Consider the following 23,614-nt stretch of genomic DNA (forward strand, 5'->3'; position numbering starts at 1 on the left):
GTGGGTGCCACTGTTCATCCTGTGTAGAACTGCACTGCTCCCACGCTGGTCCTATGGCCACAGGGCAGAGAGTATAAAACTCCTGTGCTGCTGACTGGGGGCAGAAGGGGTTAGGAGCTAGGGCTGTAACATGAGGAAGGTGGGATCACTTCTCTCTAGGACAGGTGTTTACCACACCTCCCAGCCTTATGGTCATAACACAGGGTCGGCAGCTCCTGCTTCTTAGAGGGAATTCACCCATTCCTCATGTCTGCAAGCCCTGTTTTCACTGAGCCAGAAACTTTGTCAAGTGCCCCAGATCCACGATCAGAACACTGGGACCTGAATTCTACAAAAGATGCGGCTTCTGGACCTTCAAAATGCACATAAATAGGGGTTCTATTCTAGGGGTTCTGTGTCTACACATGCTGGACACTGCTGCTGACCATCAACTGCAGTAAGGACATGGGCTAACACTGTCCCAGGACTCCCCAGAGACTGGGCTCATGACCCACCGTGGGAACACACCTGTTTCAGCTGTCTGTCCCTTTCCTGCCTGCCCACTCCCACCAGTGAGTCATGGGGTGCTGCTTAAATTAGCCAGCTGCACAAGGAGTCCTGCCTCTAGTATGCTTCTGACACCCCAGCCCACACGGAGTCCGGGGGAGCATTCAGGGGGCTGGGACCAAGCTTAGAAACTCCTGAGACCAGGGCTGTGCTGTGAAGACATGGAGGCTGTAGCCCCTCTGCATGAGAGGACATAGCCAGGGCAGGCCCAAGAAGGGCTTGAGGTCACCCCATAGGGTTCAGGAAGGGCTGTCCATCCTGGGTCAAAGGAGGGCCCTAGGTTCCAAATGAGCAGTGCAAGTCCTTCAAGAGACCCCAGACTACCAAAAGGACTACTGCCCCCCATCATGCATTTCTACCTACCTGCTCTAGAAAGCTCTAAGGACGGCATGCCACAGTCAGGTTGATTTTATTTATAGAAAAAATGGTAAGGGGCTGTTGCCAGTGGCTGGCTTGGACAGTGCAGGGTCACAGTGAGGTCCCTAAGAAGCAGCACCCCCAGGATGGTGGGTGGGCACCCTGAGTGCTCTGTCCGTGGCAGGAAGCGTGGCTAGGTGGGGGCCCTTGGGCTGGATCACGCTGACCTGCCCAGGAGGCCCAGGTGCAGCAGGGACAGTGTCGGACACCTGCCGCCACTCACTCGCCTTCCCGAAGGCTCCAGGCCCCTCTGCGTGGACATCCGGAGCAGTGCTGGCCTGGGTGGGGTGGGCGTGCCTCAGAAGCCCTTCTCAATGCTCAGAGTGCTCCGGGTGACGTGCTCCAGCTCCCCAGACACATAGTCAGCCATGCTGATGCGGTAGTGCGCCAGCATTTTCAGCATGAGCCGCAGGTTCAGCCACCACTGCTCCTTCGGCATGCGGTGCCTGCGGGGAGATGGCGGCTCAGAATGGTGCTGCCTTCGTTGTGTCCCGTCCCCATGTTCCTGATGCCCAGTCTCCATGGCCCCCACCAGTCCACCGTCCCCATTCCCTACCTGTCCTACATGCACCCTACACCTGTTGATGCTGTACTGTACTCCCCGCATACCAAGCTCCTCCCCCTGAACACCACAAGCTGCCTTATAACCCTACTTCTCAGATGTGAAGTGAAGGTGTCTGGGGACATGTCTGAATGTCCTCAGCTCTCCAAGGTCTGGCACCAGGAGGAACACCCAGGGCTGGCCAGTCCCCAGACTCCCCCTCTTGTTCACCCCTCAGCACTTGGGAGACTGTGGGACAGAGCAGGCCTTGAGAGTCCTGGGTGTGTGTTGTGCTTGGGGTTTCCGGGCAATGCCCAAGGGTTGGGGAAGAGCCTGGGAGGGACTTACTCAAAGTCAGTGTCTTTCTTGAGCTCAGTGACAGGGCTGAAGGCGACAGCCTTCTTCTTCAGGCCAATCACACAGGCAGTTTCAGGGGCATTGGCGAACACGCGTCCTGTGGACAGACAGCTGTTGGCAGCCAAACCCTGCACAGGTCAGGTGGGGATCATGGCTGCCGCCCCCATACCCTGCACATACCCTTCCGGTAGACACTCCGCAGCTTCTCCGACATCCACAGCATGGCCTTCACCCCCAGCTTGGTGCCATAGTTCCGGTCAAAGGGGGTTGGAGCGCCACCCTGCAAACAGAGGGGTGAGGCCACACTCCCAGGGCTGGCCCAGCCATCACGGCCTGGGCAGGGAAGGGGAGCTGCACATGAGCCCCACAATGTGGTCATATCATGACCTCATGCGAAAACTCCCACAGCTTCTGGATGCCCCACCCCTTGGAACCTCTGCTTTGGCCAGTGCTGTCCCCGCTCTCCTTTTCTCCTACTCCTTGTTGAGGCCAGCAATGGACAGTGGAGTTGTCATGCAGGGGCTACCCCAGTGACTATCAGTAAGTCACAACTCCCATGGGAGTGAAGCCAGAGAGATGACCTTGGGCCTCATCAGGCAAGGCTGGGATCCTGCAGTCTGCAGTGGGTGGGATCTCTGGGTCTCAGTGCTCAGGTGACTTGGTGAGTGGAGGGTGAAGGTGGTGACAGGAGGATACAGACATTACTGGCAGTGTAGCAAAGGACCAGGAGCATGGCTCAGGGTTTCAATGTCCTGCCACTTCCTAGCCATGAGAGCTCAGCAAGAGACAAGCCTCTCTAGACCTCAGTCTCCTCATCTGTATAATGGATATCCTGCTGGGACTCCAGGGCCTCAGGCACAGAAAAGAGGCAGGGGGCCAAAGAGATTGGCCCAGAGGCCACGGCTTCTCCTGCTTCCTGCCCTACCTGCTGCAGATGGCCCAGGACGTTGGTTCTGCAGTCAAAAACGCCCTTCCCTTCTGACGAGTACAGGTTATACAGAAAGTCCGTGGTGTAGTGGTCATGGCACTTCTCATTTCTGGAGGCAGGAAGCACAGGGGAGCTGGGTTAAGTGGGATCTAGCTCAGTCTAATCTTAAAGCGCTGCTGGATCTGATGACAGGCTAGAGTTTGGGAGAGAGGATGCGGTCTGCTTTGGGGAAAGCCAGTTCCTCCCCTAACCCCCAAAGGCCCCGTGGCCAGCTACTCACTGACCTGCCCCTCCTCCAGCCCCTCTGGTCTGGAAGCCTCTATGGTGACTCAGCCCACCCCACCCTCCCAGGCTCCCTGGACCCAGGCCCCCAGCAGCCGCACCGGAGCACCAGGCCCCTCTGGATCTCCGTTTTCATCTTCTCTGTCATGTGCTCCACGTTTGCCTACAGGGAAGGGGAGGGCCAGATGGAATGCAAGTCAGATGGGACAGAGGCACTCTCTGAGGAGGAATTTCATACAAATGAAGGGCCGGACAACAAAATGGTCCAGAATCATCTCAGAGAGGGTTACTTGGGGGATAGAAAGCACGTAGGGATGCGGGGTAGGGGGATCATGTGCAGGGCCTGAGGCTGGGGAACCCCTGAGCACTACAGGAAGAGTCTGATAGGCAAAGATTGGTTGCTGGAACTGAGGCCAGACAGGGTGGATAAGGCCAGCTGAGAGGCATACGGGCTAGAAGGCCTGCCCTGGGAGTTGTGGGCTGGGATCTCTGAAGACACCATGCCTCCTTCACAGTGTGTCCAGAGGGCTGAGGTCCAGCCACTGCACTAGTCCCTCCCTGTTTCATGCCTCAGGAACAGGCCAGATCCAGCCCCATGGGGCAGGCAGTAGGTGGATCTGCAGTGGGTGGGGGATGGAGTGGGCTGGGCACACCTTGAGGTCATGAATGTTGAATGGGTCCTCGAAGACATACGCGGCGTCAGCACCCACGGCGATGCCGGTCACGGTGGCCAGGTAGCCACAGTAGCCTCCCATGGTCTCCACAATGAACACACGGCGCTTGGTCCCCGAAGCTGATTGCTTGATGCGATCACAGCTCTATAGGGCCACAGGATTGTCAGGGCCTCCACACCCCTCTCTTGGACAGGCAGGGGACCCCCCCAGTCTCCCTATCCCCATGTGTGGGACACATGTGAGATGTGCATAAAATGTCCCCGTGTGGACTTGGGAGAAGTCAAGGACCAATGGCAGGAGGAGAGGCATTGGAAAGCAAGTGAAAGCACATCCCTGCCATGGGTCCGAGCTGACCCGTGCTCACTTCGGGCTGGGGGACACTTTGCCATTGATGCCTTGTGTTAGCCAAAGGGGAGCTCCATCTTGGGAAGCACCAAGAAGGAAAACTGGGGATGCAAAACCCCTTCAAAGGGAAGTTCTGAGGCTTAGACCTACTAACAGCTCAACGGGGACGTACCTCCAAGTCCAGGCCAGGTCCGTGCACCTCAGTCTTTTCTGTCTCCCTTCCCCAACCCCAGGTCTCTCCATCCTCCTGACCTAGAGCTAGTCCTTCCTCATGCAGCCCTCCCAATCCCAGCCCCTATCCCTCCTGCAAGTCTACAGCAGCACCATTCAGATGTGCACCCGGCCTAGCAAGCTGAATGGGTTCTGGCATGGGGATAACCTGGCCCAGCTCAGGAAAACTAACAGATCACCATGGGAGCCTGAGGATTAGCGTGGAGCCAGCCATGTGGAAGGGCACAGGGGGGCTCTGCCCAGGAGACTTGGCTTCAAAAGTCCCCAGGCAGATCATGTGAGGATGCCCTCATCAGGAAGGTACCCCCACCCCAGCACCCAGGCTGAGAGGTCTGGAAGGTACCCCAAGCAGGGGATGGGTGCCCCGAGCCACACCTCCATGGCGGCGTTGACAGCGGTGTCGGAGCCCAGGCTGAAGTCAGTGCCGGGCACGTTGTTGCTGATGGTGGCCGGGATGACACACATGACGATGCACAGTTCCTCGTAGCGCCCGCGCGCCTCAACCAGCTGCAGCACACCCTCATAGGCCTGCACGGCCAGGGACAAGGTCAGACAGGCCCTGCTGCAGGACCCCACCGTCGCCTCTCCTGGGACGGGGCCAGGTGACAGGAGACACACTCCGGAGCGCAGTGGGCTCCTATGGGCTCACGTGGTCTCAGGGGTCTTCCTTTCCAGGGGTCCGGACTGGACTGGGCCCGGCAGAAGTGCCCATCTACACGTCTACCTCAGTATCGCCTCCTGGCCCTGGCCCCCTCCTCCCTACTGTATGCCCTCTTCTTCACCGTTCCTCAGCCTGGGCCTCCTCTTCCCATCTATTTCCCACTCCTCCCTCCTCTCCCTCCTTTCTGTCCTACCCCCCCCCCCCACTCGCCTCCACCAACTGCCAGAATTAATTTGGATTTCACCTTCAGGAAAGGTAGAAAGCCTTCAACCTGTCCTCACTTACAAACATTTTTCTCAAGAGTGCCCCACTCAGCGGGCTCTGAAAACACTCCTCACTCTTAACTGAAGCCACCTCGGGGGGCCCAGGCAATGGGGAGCTGCTCCTGGACTCTCGTCACCCCCCGCTCTGTCACAAGGACAGTTCCACTCACCTCGAACCCGCCGATGACCAACAGGGCGTGGATGTTGTAGGAACGGATATTCTCTACAATCTTCTCAATGTAGCTCTTGGGAAGGGTCCTGCACAATCAGACACAATCAATGTGAACACTTGTAGCACACGTGAATATGGGTCACACCTGTCACTCCAACATAGGACACCAGGCAAGAAGGATGCAAAATAGACCTTACAGGGCCATCCCCAACACCAGCGAGTTCATGAGCCCCAGGAGGTGGCAGGAGCCCGCTCTAGAGAGGACAGGTTCCGCTGGGGGAGGGACATAATGCCACTGACTCCCTCCAGGTCGGAAAGGCTACTGGGACCTCCCTCCAACCCAAGCTCCAAACCTCTTCCCCACAGCAGTGCTGGTCTGTCTTTGACACCCAGCCCTGATCCACTCCTCCAGGCCCTAGGGACCGGGGCCAGCCACAGGCCTCCAGCAGGCCTGGCCCAGAGACCCCACTCCCGAGATGTGGCTTCCACATGGGCACACAGGCTGGTGGGATACTTCCTAGAGCCCCTCCAACCAGAATTAAGAGGGGTGGCCACCTCCCAATGCTGCACTGGGCGAGGCCCATTCCAAGGAGATTCCTGAACCCACCCATGTGGCTCTCCCCACCCCACCATCCCTGAGCAGGTGCAGACAGAGACCACCAGCCCATTAGATGGCACGGCCACAGATGGCAGACCCATGGCCACCTCTCCTCCCACCTCCTGACCTCAGGGGAGCCAGCTGAGTGCCCCTGCAGGCTTAGGCCACCTGAGCTGCCTTCCCACACACAGGTGACCTTGTCAAGTGAGGTCCTACATGAGGGCATGGGCAGGACACCTGCTCAAAGGGGTCCCCTTCCCAAAGCCTGTCTGCTTCTTGCAGCTCCCCCAATCGCAGGCCTGGAGATCTCCCAGCATGCATGCCATAGAACCTGGACCTGGCAACAGCTCACCTCTTGGTCCCCAGCATTGAGCCGCCACGTCCCAGCCAGCCGGCCACATCGTGCCAGCCCACTTCCTGCACCTGTAAGGGGAGACTCAGCTTCAGGAGGGTCAGTGGGCCAGTTTGCACCAGCTGTCCCCTCTTCAGCTAGGGGAGGTCCTTCCACTGGAGCTGTGGACATGGTCTCAAGGCCCTGAGTGTTTGGAGTGGAGGCACATAGGTAGCAAAGCCACCAGTACCTTCACCTCCACCACCTGGTCTGCCAGCCCCTCCAAAAAGTCTCACTTGCCTTCATTCACCTATGGTGAGGCATTGCACGCAGCTTCACATCTTCAGCAAGCTGGGGCAAGTCATTAACAAGCCAAACACACCAGCCCCAAGCCCTCCTGAGAAGCAGCCCTGGCCTTCAGGCCCTTGCCACCACCTACCTGTCCCTTGGCCAGGCCCTCGAAGCCATCATGCACGACGTAGACTGTGTGGCCCTGGCAGATGCCAGAGCGGACCGCCGAGCGCACGGCCGCGTTCATGCCCGCCGCCGGGGCACCCACGTTCAGGATGGCCAGGGAGAAGTTGGTCTTTGGAGAGAAGTGGAAGGAGACAAAAGCATGAGCCACGGTAAGGCTGGGAAGGCACCTGGAAGTCCACAAAAAGGGACCCAAGTACTCAAGCAGCCAAATATTGTCAGCAGGCAGCCCCTGGAACAGACACACCTGTCCTCCTAACTTCAGCAAACCTGACTGACAGCCCTCTTGAGGAACATTCACCACATCTGCCCTTACCATTGGCAGCCCAGCCCTTACAGGTATACCATTCCTAACAGCCAAGGCGTCAGCAGCGCAGTGGCCATAACTCCACTGTAATTAACAGCAAGCCCGCAGCCTTCACCAGCAGCCTCGCTCCCACTGTCCCCTCCACACAGGGAGAAGGTCAGCAGAGCTGGACTGCTAACGGGGCTGCTGGCCACAACGAGGTAAGCACGGACTTATTAGTGCTTACTCACTAATTATGGTTACCAATTTGATTTTTTTATTTTAACACATCAAAGATTCTGCTTCCAGGTATGGCTGCCAGCTGGCTCTCTTCCAACTCCACAGCACCTTTCTGCAGCATCCAAGTCTCTTTTCAAATGTGTAGTCCCATAGAGGGACTAAGTTCACCACAAATGAGTAAGCTGTTGTTAGGAGTCGAGCATGACTCATGGTGACTCTATGAACGAAAGATCTGAACCCTGCTCTGTCCTACCCCATGGCAGCAGTCACCATGTCAGTCCACCTGGTTGAGGGTCTTCCTCTCCTTCGTCAACCCTTCACTCTTCCTACCATAATGTCCCTCTCCAAGGAATTGCTCCTCCTGGCAACATGGCCAAAGTATGTGAGGCGAAGCGTCATCATTCTTGCCTCCGAAGAGGACTCCTGCTGCACCCTCTAAAAGACATATCTGAGTCGCAAACGACTCGACGGCACATAACAACAACAACAACAACTAATTTTCTCGGCCGTTAATGGAATGAATGTTCAGTGCTCTTCTCCAATGCCACAGCTCAAAGGCCTCCGTTCTTCTTCTGTCATCCTTGTTCATTGTCCAGCTCTCAGATGTATAGCAAGTAATCAGAAAGACTGTGGTCTGAATCAGACACACCTTAGTTCTCAAACTGACGTTACTGCTACTCAATAATTTGGAAAAGGTCCAAACCTGCAGATTTTTCCCAGTGTGATGTGTCTCCTTATTTCCTGACTGCTGGTACCCTGGTACCAATGGTGTTAATTGTGGATCCAAGTAAGATGAAGTAAGCACAAGTAAATCCACATTTACCATGCTTATTAGGTAATCTGTCCTTGGTAAAGAAGTAAAAAAAACCCAAAACACCAAAAAACAAAAACCCAGCTGCTGTCAAGTGAGCTTGGACTTCTAGCAGTCCTGAGCATGTCAGAGCAGAGCTCCACACAGCACCCAATAGCTGATATTCCAGACACAGATCACCAGGCCTTTCTTCTGAGGCACCTCTGGGTGGACTTAAACTGCAAGCTTTTCAGTTAGCAGGTGAGTGTGAATTTAACCCAATACATTCAAAATATAATCTCTCTCTGACCTGGAATCAGTACAGTAAAGTATCCTCTCTTCACACGAAGACTTTAAAATCAATCTCTCTGTGTTGGGTGGGGGAGCGGATTGGGGGGATGTTGGTAGCTCATCTCACTGAGATGCACTGTTTCTCTGTGTTGGGTGGGCAGTTGGCTCCAAGGGTATCAAGTACCTGGTAACCAGCCATCTCTGTGCTTCCAGAGGCAATCCTGTCCTAGAACACATCCTGGGAGTGAGTCTGAGTCTGGTGAGATGTCTCCCCAAAGTCTGGTGTTGACAGCATTTGGAGGTTGGATAAATGGGTACTCAGACGAGCTCTCACACGGTGACAAGTGGCCACTTGGCAAAACCACCAGGTGCAAGTCAGAAATACCAGTCAGTCCTCTCTGGAATGGCTGGCTGCTTTGTGCCCGGCGTCATGCCAAGCACCCTAGCCCGCACTGCCTCTGTGGAGAACTGGCCTCCTCCCTACTTTGCAGGTAAAGAGACTGAAGACCTAAAGATTAAGCACTGTAAACCCCCTCCCCCAACCATGGTCCTGGAGTGCCTAGAGCCGCCTGTGCAGGGGCTGTGGAAGGTCTGGACAACCAGGGGGCAGTGAGTGTGTACAGGCAGAGCAGACTGTGGCAGGGGGACTTTCTGGCTGCCCCAGTCCCAGCAGATGACGGCAGGGCTACAGGACAGCATCTGGGTACGCGAGGCAGAGCGCTCAGCCCAACCAAGAGAGGAGGCACTTTCCCGGGGAGCTCATGAGCTGGGGTCTCAGCTGCCCTCCCATCCCTGACCCTCAGCCTTTGACCGCACCCTGTCTTTGTCCCGTAGTAACTAAAAAATAAGTCTTTGATCACCCTTAATTGAAAAGAACTCATTTCTGGAAGATTTTAGCAATTACAGCAAATTTCATAAGCAGATCCCTCATCACCAAGATCATCCTGGCTCTTTTCAAAGCAGCCAGGAAACAGAGCAGTTGGTGCTCCCTTCCATGCTGGATATGGGCCACAGGGACCTGAGGACAGGCAGGCTGAGCTGGGTGCACAGCTAAGCCCATAGCAGGAGGGGCTCCCACTCAGAGGGGCCCGCACCAGCTCTCTGTGGGCTCCTGGGTGGGCCAGGGCCACAGCAGGGCCAGCAGGGAGGGTGTGCAGAGAAGGGGGCCACAGGACTGCCATGCATACACCTTACCTTCTCTTTGGAGATCTTCTGGTGTGCAAGGAGCTTATAAATGTTCCAGTTGTTCTCGAAGCTCCTGAAAAGGAAGCCAGTCATGCAGCACATGGCCCGCAGCTCAGCACACTGCCATGCAGTCATGTAGAACACAACCCTCAGCTCAGCACACAGACACACCAACGTGTGGTTCCACAGGCACGCGGTCACATGGTCGTGCAGTCACACGGAGCACGGCCCTCAGCTCAGCACACAGCTGCACAAACACATGGCCACACAGCCTCAAGGTCACAGGCCAAAGCTCAGCACAAGATGATGGCAACAAGTAGTCACATGGAGAAGCCATGGTCACCACGGTCACAAGGCTCAAGGCCTCACTGCTGCGCAGGTTCCAACGCATGGGGATTAGGCAGCAACACAGCACACGATCATGAACAGCACATGGCCACACAGCACATGTCCCTGATACTCAGCTGGCCATGTAGCACATGGTCCACAACTGAGCCACGAAGGAGCTGGGCATTTACAGAGGTCAAGCAAACCAGTCACACAGCCTGTGGTCAACTCTGCTTGCAGCCCTCAGCTCATCCACAAAAGAGCAGGGTGAACCTATAATCCTTTGGTTAGGTGTCATTGCTTGAAGGTGTAAGGTCCCCATGGAACACGAGACTGAAGCACCTACCATGGCAAAGTGCACACCCAGGCCCATCAGTGATTTCTAGCCAGCACTTTCCAGCCCCTTGGTCTGTACCCACCTGCCTGTCCTGCCCACCCCACCCCTCTGCACCCACCAGCACTTGAGTGCCTCCTCCACCCCCATGAAGCCACTCCTTCTTGGCTCCTGCCAAACCCAGCTCCATTGCAGGACTCTGGAGAGAGCTCCACGCAAGTCTGCAGCTCCATCTCGGCTCCACAGTGAAGGGTATGGTTCACAGCCCACACATGGCTATGAAGGGGACTCCCAAACATCCCCCCAAGCCTCACCTGCCCCGGAGCTGGATGGCCTCATCAAAGCGCTTCTCATCCATGGCCTTCTGCACCTCCTTTGTCTGAGAGAAGAGAAACAAGCCACTGGGGCAGGGGCTGGTACATACACTAACTGCCACCCTGGGGCCCAGGAGAGGGAAGGGTAGTGCCAAGCCTTTTGGCCCCATTTTGGACAATGATCACTCCTCAGGCCAGCCCTCAGGAGGATATGGAGACCATTGAACACTCTACCACAAAGCCACCCCAAGCCCCCCTCCTTCTTGGGCTCCTGGGGGTTAGACAGGGTCTGGGAAACAATGGGCAGGGTTGGTTCAGTGTGCTTATTCTGCCAGAGTCCAGCACTGTGATACCTGGATCCTCAGCCTGCCCCCAAAGCAGAGCCCAACCAAGGTCTTGGGAAGAAGCTTTTCAAAGAGAAGTGCCACTTCCTGCCCACCAGCCTACCCTTCCCTGGTCATTGTCACTCTGTTACAATCTGCAGCCAGGCCCACCAGCTCCCTATGGCTCCCCCAGCACCGCTGAAGCCTTGCAGCACCCCAATAGATTTCTTGGCTTCCCCTATAACTCCTGGCACCCCAAAGCACGGTTAGACACTCTCAGCACTGCTTAGCTTATCTGGATCCCTCTGGCACTTCTCAGCTCACCCTGGATTCATTCCCCACTTTCCCTGGTAACATCTATCCTTTGCTGTACGGCTCCCTATATAGCTCCAACATCTCTCCTGGGACCTGTCCCATGTCCTACCTTAAAGACATGCTCACATCTCCCTCATTCCTTACCAACTCACAGAGCCCTGGAGAGTAGCCCCAAGAACACTCAGCACATGGGCTGCAAGTGCCTGAGTCCAATTCCCCCAGACACTCAGTACACAGACTGCAAATACCTGAGTCCTCCTCGCCTCAGACACTCAGCATGCAGACTAAAAGTGCATGAGTCCTCCATCAGACACCCAACATGCAGACTAGAAATCCCCAAGTCCTCCTTCAGACACTCAGTATGCAGGCTGGGAGTTCCCGGGTCCTCCTTCGGGATGCCAAGATGCAAGCAGGGAGTACCTGAGTCCTGACCCCCAAGGTATATATGATGCAGTAGGACAGCAACAGAGCACTCAAAAGCCATAATGCAACCTAGTGGCTAGGGCCCACCTCAATTGACACACACAGATGAGCAGTAGGACCATGGGAAAGGGATAGCCAGGAAAAAGTCACCCAGTCATGGGAAGATGTCCATGAGAGGCAACCAAACAAGGTGACGCAGAGGCATAGGGCGGGGTGTGTGTGTGTGGGGGGGTGGTCTGGGAGGGGCGTGGCTAAGTGGTGGGTGGGTCTAGTTTCCAGCGGGGCCAAGCAGCAGGGGCGTGGTCTAATGGGAGGAGCCAGACAGGTGTTAGGGGTGGGACTAAACAAGCAGCAAGATAAAGTGGAGACACTGTCCCCAACCTGCCTGAGCCCATTACTCACCACCTGCACGCACTCCATGAGGGGCAGCCGCACCGAATGGTTCCCCGAAAGGCTGACCACGCAAGCGGGCGTATCAGGTGTGGCCTCCAGCAGCGCCATCACGGCCTCCATGCCCATCTTGCTGCTCTGCAGGGAGAGTAGGGGGTCACTGGCCTCCAAGAATTCATCTCACCCGCAGTCACATAAAGGGGGGAAGGGAAGGCAATTTCCTCTTGTGTGATTTGCTGCCTCTGCAACTCCACACCACACAACATACAAATCAGACACACTGGTCCATGCCTAGAGCAACACCCCACATACCAGGACCCGGTCAAACGCCGACGGGGTCCCTCCCCTCTGTACGTGGCCCAGCACAGTCACTCGAGTGTCAAAGCCCAGCCTCTGGACCACGAGCTGCTCAGAAAGAAAGAGGGTATTAGTGTAGGACTTGCTGGCCCGCTCCTGCCTGGCTCCAGGCCCTCCAACCAGGTGAGGACCCCTGCCCACTAAGGACTGCACGGTGTCAGCCAGGGTGCCCACGGAGTTGTCAGGGGTTCATGCCCACAGCCTGTGCATGAATGCGGAGTGAGGCTCCACCAGGCCATGGGTCACAGTGCACAGAGACACCAGTGCGTGGTGGGTGGGTGCCCAAAAAGAGAGGGGTTGGGGCTGGGCTGCCATTAATTTGGCTGCAGGAAGCAGGCCCTGAGAGACAGGAGCCAGAGGGTTGGGGCTCCCTCAGTCTCTGGATGGTGTGACTCCATCCAACTCTGCTCATCACTTGGGAGAAGACATCGTTCAGTGTTTCTGCGTCCAGCATGACTGACCCCCAATTCCACCCAGCACAAAGCACGTCTCTGGGGTGTGCTGTGCTTGGGATCTGAGCACACAGGGACCAAGAAGCACTGCACCCCACCGTGTGACGAGCCCCAGCCCCTGTGCACACTCACGTCTTTCACATAGCTGGAAGTGATGGGCTTCCCGTTGCGGTCGATGGCACCCTCGGCAATGATGATGATGTTCAGCCGGGACCCACGGCTCCGAGTCTACATCAAGGCAAACCCAGGGCTCAGCCACCCGGCCCTGTCAGAACCACCAGCTGCTCCAGAGCAGTCCCCACGCCAAGTCCTCACACCGACCCCCAGCAGGTCCTGGACTTGCTCACCAGTCCTCCCAACCCACATGGTGTGGAAGCAGCACAAAATCACTCTATGGAGCTGAGCCTAACCTCTGAAGGGAGGCTGAGGGGAAAGAAGGGAGGAAGAGTTTGATAAGTACAATCTGGCGGCTCTTGGCCCACCAGCCTTAGGAGTGGGGGCCCAGGGAAGGACCCCCATGGGGCTGGGGCTAAGGCAATGGGTCAGCAGGATTAGGATTGGGCACAGTAGGCTCACAGCAGGCCGGCCCTGCTGCTCCTGGAGGAAAGCCCTGAGTACAGGGCGGAGATGCCAGTGAGGAAAGGTGGGGGCAGCAGGAAGAGGCCCTGGAACCTGGAGCCATTGCCTCTCCAGATGACGGGCAGGAGCCCTAAGCCCCAGCTCATGATGCTGGTCACAAAGGAGTGGTTCCTAGAACCATTAGGCCCCTAAAATAGGCTTCTCTGGCCCCTCACCAGAGCTGTGGGCAGAGCATAGGTAGTCCACTCCCCTCCTCGTACAAGGCTACCCCAGTCTTAGTGTTGTCAGTGTTGGCAGCGTATGACAAGATTTCAAAGTACCGTCTATCTTCACATATTCATGCAACAAAACAGCAAAGGTCTGCAGATCCACTCAGCCCCACAACAGGGCAGGCCGCTCACTCACAGAACGGAGGGAGGCTGCCTGCTGGAGGAGGTGGTGCTAGGAGCAGGAGGAGGCTCAGATGCCCAGTGACAGAGTACACACATGGAAGAGAAGAAGCAGACCCACTCTACAACCCCATGACAGCAGCCAGGCAGAGGAGGGATGAGGATGACACTTGTGTTGACAGGTGAAGAGTGAAGGTCAGGGAAGTCCAGAGGGCACAGTACACAGGGACAGAACCAGGGGTGCTGGCCAAGATCCAGACTCACCCAGAAGACACCCGGCCTGAAGGCCCCACATTTAGCACTGGGTGAGTTCAAAGTCAAAGCCAAAGGATGCTGAGATCCAGGTCACCTGGGGCCTGGTTACGGGAACTCATCTGACCCTCTGAACACCACACTGCAGCAAGGCCTCGAGGGTGACAGGGCCTACCCAGAACTGCAGCCAGGACAGAAGAGAGGGCTCCCAGGCCACACCTCTGGGCGGCCTCACCTTGGCCCCGCTTCCACTTTCACTTTGCTGGAAGCTTCCAGGAATGGGGCCATAATCCTTAGGCCTGGACTGGGTGGAGCTGAACAGCCACAGGGAGACAGTGCCAGCACCAGCTCCAGGGCACAAAAACAAGTCTGAGGGTGCAGAACCAGCTCCAGGCTGCACACTGGCCCAGGGGTCATCCTGCAGAGTGGGTGGGAGCTACACTGCTCGAAGAACTCAGAAGACTGATGGATTCCAGAAAGGGAGCTAGAGCCACAGCCACTGGGGGGAGACAAAGGGCCAGAGCATTGGAAGGGGTGGGAACAGAAGAAGCTCCCTTCCCTCTACACAAAGACCCTCAGCATCATGTCAGCAGCCAGCCTGTCCTCCTGACTCTGCCTGATATGACAGTGCCCCTCTGCCCCTCACTTGCTCTCCCAGGTCCTTTGCACTGGCAATGCCTTCTGGCCCTGACTGCCACAGCATCTTCCTCAGCGCTCCCATCCTGAGACCTGTCCCTTCCACCTGCCCTATTTCTTCTCAGAGCATGTAGCCCACCAGTCCCTTCCTGGATGGCCACTGACCAGCCCTGCTCTCCACCATATCCCCAACTAAAGGCCTATCCCCATCAAAAGGGCCAAACTCGCTCAGCATTTCTTAAGCTCAAGGAACTGAAGAGCAAATTCAAAACTCGAGTTGCTATAATCAAGGATGCTTTTAGTCAGAATATGAAATGATCCAAGAAGTATTAAAAGAAGACAGAAAAAATATACTGAGTCAGTATATCAAAAGGAATTGGCAGACACCAGAAGAATTTAATGAAATAATATATAAGAAAGAACCTATGGTGATGAAGGAAGAAGTTCAAGCTGCTTTGAAGGAAATAGCAAAAAGTAAGGCCCCAAGAATAGATGGTATACCAATTGACATATTTTAGCTAGCAGATGCTGCCCTGGATGTGCTCACCAAGTTGTGTCAAGAAATCTAGAGAACAACCACTTGGCCAACTGAATGGAAGAGATCTATATTTGTTCTCATCCCAAAGAAGGGTGACCCAACAGAGTGTGGAAACTATAGAACAGTATCATTGATTACACATGCAAGCAAGATTCTACTGAAGATTATCCAAAAACAACTGGAACAGCACATCAGCAGAGAACTGCCAGAAGTCCAGGCTGGGTTTAGAAGGGGTCATGACACTAGGGATATTGTAGCTAATGTTAGATGGATCTTAGCTGAAAGCAGGAAATACCAAAGGAATGTCTATCTGTGTTTCATTGACTATGCAAAGGCGTTTGACTGTATGGGTCATAACAAACTGTGGCTGACTCTGAGAAGAATGGGAATCCCAGAACACTTGATCGTGCTAATGTGAAACCTATTCTTGGACCAAGAGGCAGTCGTCAGAACAGAGCAAGGAAACACTGCATAGTTCAAAATTGGGAAGGGTGTATAACTGGGATGTGTCCGATCTCCATATCTTTTCAACATGTATGCAGAACAGATTATCCAGGAGGCTAGGTTCTATGAGGAGAAGTGTGGTGTCAGGATTGGTGGAAAATCGTCAACAATCTGCGTTATGCCGATGACACAACCCTGCTTGCTGAAACTGAGGAAGACCTGAAGCGCTTGCTGAAGAGGGTCAAGGACTGCAGCCTCCACTATAGATTGAGGATCAATGTCAAGAAGACAAAGATTCTCACCACTGGACCAATTGGCAGCATCAGGATGGATGGTGAAGAGATTGAGATTGTTAACAACTTTGGTCTGCTTGGCTCCACAGTCAACACTCTTGGCACCAGTAGCCAGAAAATTAAAAGACGTAATGGGAAAGTCAGACCTCTCCAAAGTACTGAGGAGCAATGGTGTCACTCTGGAGACTAAGGTGCATCTGATACAGGCCATGGTCTTTGTAATCGCTTGTTATGCATCAGAGAGTTGGACAATGACTAGGAAGGATAGAAGGAGAATTGATGCCTTTGAGCTGTGGTGCTGGTGAAGAGTACTGAGGGTACCATGGACTGCTAAGAAAACAAACAGATTCATCCTGTAGAGGGTTAAACCAGGCTGCTCCTTGGAGGCAAGGATTCTGGGGCTTCATCTGACATACTTTGGACATGTTGTAAGGAGGGACAGGTCCTTGGAGAGGGACATCGTGCTTGGGAGGGTGGAGAGACGGTGCAGGAGGGGAAGACCCTCTATGAGGTGGATTGATTCAGTGTCTAGGATAATTGGGATGGGTGTGTCAGAGGCAGTGCCATTGGCACAGGACAGAGCAGGGTTTAGGGCTGTTGTACATAGGGTCACTATGAGTGGCAAGCGACTCGATGGCACATAACAACAACAAAGGCCTAGGGGATGTGGATGGGCCCTGAGAAGCCCTTTGACACCCTGTAACACATGCCTCCCTCCAGGGCCCACCCCTACCCCATGAAAGTGCCAGGGCTGGAGGGCAGAGCACGTGCACCAGCCGTGTTGCCACCTGCCTTCACCTTTCAGTACATGGGACAAGCTTGAAAGTCCCAGGACTCCCAAATGCCCTCAAGAGAAAGTGCAAACCCTCCATGTGGAGAAGCTGCTTGCTGCACTCAGGTCCATGCTCACCTCAGGGCTTTGCTGGGGCCACCAACCTCATCCTTGTCACCCGTCTTCATAATGACACCTCCTATTTTGGCTTGGTGGTCACAGCCCCCGAAACAGTCAGCCTGGCTGTGCTCCAAGCTTCAGGCCCCACCTGAGGCAGCCCTGTCCATGTGGTGAGGCCTGAGCCTGGGAAGGGACTCTGCCTTCCGCCTCTCATCCACCAGGACATGTAGCAGAGAGGTCAGCACATTTGCTGAGTCCACAAATGAGTGAATGAATAGCAAAGTTGGCCACAGTTCCTAGGACGCTGCCCAGTGGACCAATGGCAGGAAGTCCCTGAGCCTCAGGCCGAGCTCTGCAGGTGCTCGGAGACGCACTCACCTCACCCAGCCGCTCACACATGAAGTTCTCCCAGCCGTCCTCGGGCGGTGCCTCAGGGATGAACAGCCAGTCGGCCCCTGATGCCAGCGCAGACACCAGGGCCAGATACCTAGGGGTCAACCACACAGAAAGACCCTACCCCATCTGCACAGCTGCCTCCTCCAGGAGGCTGCCCCCTGAACCCTCCAGTAGCAGCGCCTCTAGACTGAACCAGCACTAAGGACTTTAGGCCCTCGTCACTGGGGTACCCATGCCCTGAAGAGGAGGCACCTTGGGCTGTCCTCAGTCCTTCTCCCCTTCCTCAGCCCTAGGGACAGGCCTCCACACACCCCAAGCTCACTCCCACCTCACTGTCCTTCATTCTTCCTCCCATGTGATATGAGTGAGTGTCCACTCTGTGCTGAGGTGAGGGTACAGGACAAAGCAGTGGATGGGACAGCTGACCCACAGCACACCTGCTGCTGCTCCCAGAAACCAGCCCCAGGACACCCCTCCCTCACCCCAGGATGCCCTCTCACACCCATCACGACAGAACATGGCCTTACCCACAGTGGCGCCCCATCACCTCCAGCACAAAGGTCCTCTGGTGGCTGTTGAGACAGAACATATGGAGATGTGAGTGCCTTCCTGGGCCACGGCTGCCCACCTGGACATGGCTGACTGGGGGACAGGGGATGTCCACATGACATACCAGACCCAGGGCAGGGACAAGGGGCAGCTAACTGTCCCCTTTGCCCCAGAGATTATGTCTCTAGGTTAAAGGTTCACCTCAGACCCCAATCAGCCCTACATCAATTCCAACTCAGCTCCTGTTCCTGTGGTAGAAAGTCCCTTGCCAGCCCTGCTCTGGTCACCCTGGCCAGCAGCGTGAAGGTGCATGCCACTACCAGGAATGACAGGCAGTAACAGAGCCAGACACACTGCAAAGGCCTCAAAGGAATCAGTCTGGAAGGTGGAAAGAGACCCCAAGCCCTTCCTGTCTGCTGCAGGTGTCTGTCCCCACTGATGGTCAACAAGTGGTTAGACCCCAATGACCAGCACCCCACCAGCACTGCACCAGGCCCTACAGTTCCAGGCCCTCCACCGCTCAGGCACACTGGGCAGTGCTCACCTCTGGGCAGTGGTGGTGATGGCGTCGATGACCTCCATGATGCGGTGCAGGGCCGAGTCGGTGCCGATGGTCATGTCTGTGCCACAGAAGTCATTGTCGATGGAGCCCACCAGCCCGGCGATGTTCAGGTGTGAGTACGTCTTCGCTGTGCTCTCGGAGATCTTACCTGGGCAAAGGAATGTGCCAGAAGGCCACCTGAGGTCCAACCCTGCCCAACTTCTGTCGGAGAAACCCCCCCCCAACCCCCCCACCAGGCACAACAAAGGATCCTCGGCTACAGCCCACCTGCCCAGGAGACCTAGACTCTACTTTCTTCATCCTTCTCCTCACGGGCAGATGGAACTCATTACTGTGACGGGACAACCCCAATGTATCCACGGATACCCAAGAGGTCACTTTCTGGCTTGTGACTTCATTCTAACCACTCTGCTTGTACAAAATGCATTCAGACCAAGTCTGAAAGACTCTCAGGACCAATTAGAAACCAAACTTGTCAAATCACCATTAGAGGATGCTGTGGTTTAAAACATTCCCCACAAAAGATACGCTGAGGTCCTAACCTCTATACCTATGTATGTCACTGTTTGGAAATAAAGGCACTAAAGCTGTTATCAGCTAAATGAGGCCAAACTGGAGTACGGAAGGTCTTAATCCTGTGAGTAGTGTCCTTATGAAGAACGGGGAGAAGACAGGAAAACTACAGAGGAAGGGTGGCTGTGAGAAGGTGCTTCCATGCCATGGAGCCTGGGGGGCGGGGGACGCGGGGGGGCGGAACCTGCCAAAAGCCTGAATTTGGAACCAGAGCCTCTTGGCTGTGAGATAGTTAAGTTACTGTGGTTTTTAGCCATCTGTTTGCATTATTTTGTTGTTACAGTCATCTTAGACTCATACAGAGGGACTTGAATTATCTTCCTGGTACAGGGGGCCCTGGATCCTCAAAGTCTCTGAGTCAGGTGGTCAGTGAGAGTGTCTGATGGATTGATTTACACCATATCACTGCATTGCGAGACCAGAAGACAATATCCACCTTGAAAATGCATAAAGGTATGTACTTCTTTTTACTATTCCATAGACAATTTTCTGCTTTCAAGGACCAAAAAAGGTGTGCCTAAACCTCCCTTTGTGAGGTCTGTCTTGATGTTTACCACCAACAGAGGTATAGTGATGCTCTGACTCACTGTCCATCTTCCTGGGCTCTTTGTTTTTACTTTCAAGTTCGTACTTGGAAGTGTAAATTTTTGCTACTTTTTTATGACCAAAGAAAGTGCTTTTGTCAAAACACTATATCATCTAGCAAGTGCTTTTCTAATAAATAACTAAGTATTCTACCATTAATCACATAAACCAAGAATTGCAGCTCACCCAGGAAGTGGCCTGGATGCTTCTACCCAGGGAATAGCCTGATGTTTCCAGTGGCCAGAGCAGCAGATCGGAGTCACAGAGCTGTCCCCATGCTCCCTCCCTGGAAACCCTCCCTGCTGGTGGTGCAGAACCAAGGACATTTGGGTTTGAAGCTGCCAGTGCCCAGGCCAGCAATACATCCACCAGTCAGGGACCAGGACCAAGGTCACCTGGGCTGAGGGCTGCCACCCAGCCATGCCAGCATCACCACCACCAGGCCATGGCCACGCTGGCCCTGCCACTAACCCACCTTCCTGCACCAGCTCTGCCAGCAGGCTGCCCCACTCGCTGCGGAAGATGTTGGCGCCCGTGAGGCTGCCATCCCCGCCAATGACGCACAGGTTGGTGATGCCGCGCTGGACCAGGTTGTAGGCTGCGGCCAGGCGTCCCTCCCTTGTGGTAAAAGCCTTGCATCGAGCACTGCCAATGACGGTGCCCCCCTGTATGGAGACAGATCACAGCATGGGTGGAGGTGGTGAGGAGGCCCCTCAGCACACCCAACATGGAGCAGCAGAGGACGGGACAGACCAGTAAGGACTGAGAGGAGGGAGTCCAGAGCCATCTCCCCATCCCCGAGCCTTTCTCCTCAAATATGAGATGGGAAGAGTGGGTAGGCTGGTGAAAGTCAGAGCAGGTGAGGGGACAGGCGTCTACGCCACACACACACACACACACACACACACACACACACACAAACACACACACACACACAGAGTTATACTCTCACCCATACTTGCGGCATGCAGACACACACATTCACACTCACATTGCCACACTCTTTCACACTCAGATACACCACATGCTCACTCAGGCACATACATTTACACATATCCCCCTACCCCACACCCATCCCTTAGCTGGAAATGGCCTGAGTGTGTAGCCACGGACCCAGGACCCATTATAACTGCTCAATCCCTTGACAGTGGACAGCATGGCCTGGCACAGTATGGGAGACAAGCCAGGGTGGACACAGGGCAGAAGGACCACCACCCTGTGGGCTCACCAGCTGGATGATGTTGGAGACGCTCAGCCAGTTGGCCTGCTTGATGTTCTCACCTCCTTCCACGAGGCCCTCGTAGCCCTGAAACCAGAGAGGGGTGGTGACACGGGCAGACAACCCAGGACAGACAGACAAGCTTTGTCTGGATGCAGCTGACTGCAGTCAAACCTCCACCCCAACAGGAAGCAACCCGAGGCTCTTGACCACCTGACCCAGGGCCCCGGGTGAAGAGTCCCGGGGCAGCCAGAGGTCAGGAAGCTGCCCAGGAAAGTGGCCTGGCACACAGCCATTCGGCCTGGCCCCGCCTGAGGCAAGGGCTCAGGTCAGGAGTCCTGCTGGATGAGTCTCAAGCACACAGCTGAGCACACCACGCACCTACAGCCAGGTGGGAGCAGGACCAGCTCCTAGAAGTCCAGCCATGTCTCCCAAGTCCCTCCCCCATCCCCCAGGGACCAGTTCTCCTAGCTCTGAGCTGCAGATCTTATCTCTCTGTTCAGTACTTGACAGAGGTGAACACACAGAGCCTGGGTTCTCCGTATCTGATTTCTGCTCATGTGTGAGGTGCAGCCATGTCGCTGTGTGGAACTATACCTTTTCTTTTCTTTACCTGTCCCCTGCAAGTGGGCCTGGGTGGCCCTCCATGGACTATTAGGGCCTATATCCCTCTGTGTTTTGTTGCAGGGGAATAGAATTGTTTGGGGAGTCTCAGGAGGACTGTTGCCTCGTGATCTGTGGGACTGAGAGCTTCCTTCTCTGACTCAGGACAAGCCAAGCCTTTTCCTCACTGATCCACGACCAGGCTGCTAGGACCCACATTGGCCCCACCCATGCATTAAAAGGCAGATGTTTTCTAAAACTACAGGCTGCAATTACAAACTCACAGGCAGACTCCTGCAAACACTCAGGCCCAGGCCCAGCGCCCAGCACATGCCCAGCCTGGCCTCTGACCCACTGAGCATGGGGTTGGCAGTCCCTGGAGACCGCAGGGAGGCAGGGCAGGGCATGGCAGCTCTGGCTACAGGACAGGGCAGGGCAGCTCTGGCTAGTGGCCAGCTGCCTCTCTAAACAAGTCTCAGAGACATCGTCTCACATCCTCCTTTGCTATCCCTGGAATCTTCTAGAAAGTCTCTGCACCCCTTCAGTGACAGCATGCTCATTTCTGACTGAGGTGGGAGAAGGCCAGTGTACTTCTTACAGCAGCGCCCTAGACCCTTCCTCGTGCTGAACTCTAATCTCACAAGCCCACAGCTCTGTCACCTCAAATGGTAAAACTGGCCCTTTATTGAGCCCTGCTCAGTGGTAGGAACTAGACAATGTGCGTTCATATTCTGTTAGCTTTTGTCCCCTGACACCCACGTGAGGAATGGCTTGTCACCCTGTTTAACAAAGACACTGAGAGTTAAGGGAGTGAAGGGCTACATGGAGGAGAATCCCGTGTGCAACCTTGAGGAGCCAAGATCAGACAAAGCTTCCCTGGCTGCTAAAGAACCCCCGGGGGGCCTCTGGACAGTTCCAGGCTGCTCCCAGAGTTCAGGCTAGCCGTACTGGGCTCCTGCAGTACACTGAGACAATGAGGCTTAAAGCTCTTAAGGGCCAAGGCCTTGATACTGACATAAGCCTGAGCATGAGAAACCGGAAGAGCAGAGCATCAGGGCTCAGCAGAGAGCAAACAGAGAACTGGGGCTGATACATCTTATGCAAAAAACAATCAGGAAAACACAAGGCAGCACAGGGAATTCCACTGCCCTAAGGCAATTCATTTCTGCAAAGATTACTACCAAAACCCCCTCTCAAGTGGTCCCACGCTGTGCTTCGTGACACAAGGTCCTTGAGTCAGAATGGACTGGGCAGTTGGTGAGAGGGTTTGGAAATGCCCAGGCTGGTGGCGCAGCCTAAATCTAAACCAGGGATGTGCCAGAGAGAGCACTGGGAGGTGGGGGAGGACCGGTCCAGGGGCACCAGGCGCCCTACTGTCAGTGACAGCTCAGTAGAAGCACAGAGCATCTGGCTGAGGACCCAAATGGGGAGGCGGTGGCCAGGGAAATGAAGCAGGTATGGGGGGGTTTCTCACATATATTCTAACGCTTAGCTCTGTTCCTTCCTGCACATCACTTTCCAACCAGCCTCAGGGTGACCCTGCCTTGGGCCTCAGCCTCGGGGTTGCACAGCCACATCCTCTGCACCTCTTCTCCTCCTCTGCCCCCTCACTGCCCCCCACCCCGTCCCAACAGCACTCTCCCTTGCCTTGCCTCCCCTTTCTCTCTCCTCTCAGCCTACCTCCTCCTAACCTTCCCCTCTCCCCTACTTCTCTTAAGGCAGCCTTTGAACTTGAACCTGAATTCTCTCTTTGGCGACAGAGGCCTTGGCTGGAGTCATTAACTTTCCTCACATACCCAGGGGGGCTGTGGACCTTGAGGACAACTGGAGGCCAGACTGCCAAAACCACCTGCTGCCAGCCACCTGGGAGGGGGTTAGGGGCTCACCTCACAGATGAGGAAGACCTTGGCTCCCACGTAGATGCCCATGCGGGTCACAGCTCTGACGGCAGCATTCATGCCTGCGAGGGGATCAGAGACAGGTCGGTCACTCACAGGAGTGCCATGGTAACCGGAGGTACTGAGGTCAGGTAGCCTGCTCACCCCAGCTTCCTCAGGGGCTGCGGCCAGGGTCACAGGGTCGAGGCCCTGCCTTGCCTGCACTAGCCAGCAGACCTCAGAGAGCTGAATCCGCCTCTGTGTGACAACAGGAACATCTGGGAACAACATGCCTTAGAGGGAAGCTAGGACAAAGACCTGGGAGTGCTGACGCATGGCATGGGGAGCAGGGGACCATACAGGCTCAGGACAGAGTCAGG

The 23,614-nt window shown here is 55.3% G+C and overlaps 1 protein-coding gene across 2 annotated transcripts; it reads right to left on the bottom strand.

The window, feature by feature from the left end:
- Positions 1-1,261: 1,261 nt before the first annotated feature.
- On the bottom strand, positions 1,262-23,315 carry PFKL (phosphofructokinase, liver). 2 transcript variants are annotated; one of them, XM_006898400.1, is made up of 21 exons: positions 23,244-23,315; positions 20,764-20,841; positions 20,011-20,200; positions 18,360-18,525; positions 17,794-17,838; positions 17,249-17,357; positions 12,980-13,075; positions 12,351-12,443; positions 12,051-12,176; positions 10,588-10,652; positions 9,622-9,685; positions 6,786-6,932; positions 6,368-6,438; positions 5,416-5,503; positions 4,697-4,849; positions 3,725-3,889; positions 3,173-3,234; positions 2,787-2,898; positions 2,042-2,141; positions 1,853-1,958; positions 1,262-1,409 (listed from the first exon to the last, which is right to left on the bottom strand). In XM_006898400.1, the coding sequence occupies exons 1-21, from the start codon at positions 23,313-23,315 to the stop codon at positions 1,262-1,264; spliced, it is 2,256 nt and encodes a 751-aa protein (XP_006898462.1). The 2 variants fall into 2 exon arrangements, with proteins under 2 accessions (XP_006898462.1, XP_006898461.1); XM_006898399.1 differs by having other exon boundaries at positions 6,786-6,939; positions 9,620-9,685.
- Between the last annotated feature and the right edge of the window lie 299 nt (positions 23,316-23,614).

Source organism: Elephantulus edwardii, unplaced genomic scaffold (genome assembly GCF_000299155.1).
Source record: "Elephantulus edwardii isolate Elephantulus edwardi_28Jun2011 unplaced genomic scaffold, EleEdw1.0 scaffold00228, whole genome shotgun sequence".
NCBI classification, from domain to species: Eukaryota; Metazoa; Chordata; class Mammalia; order Macroscelidea; family Macroscelididae; genus Elephantulus; species Elephantulus edwardii.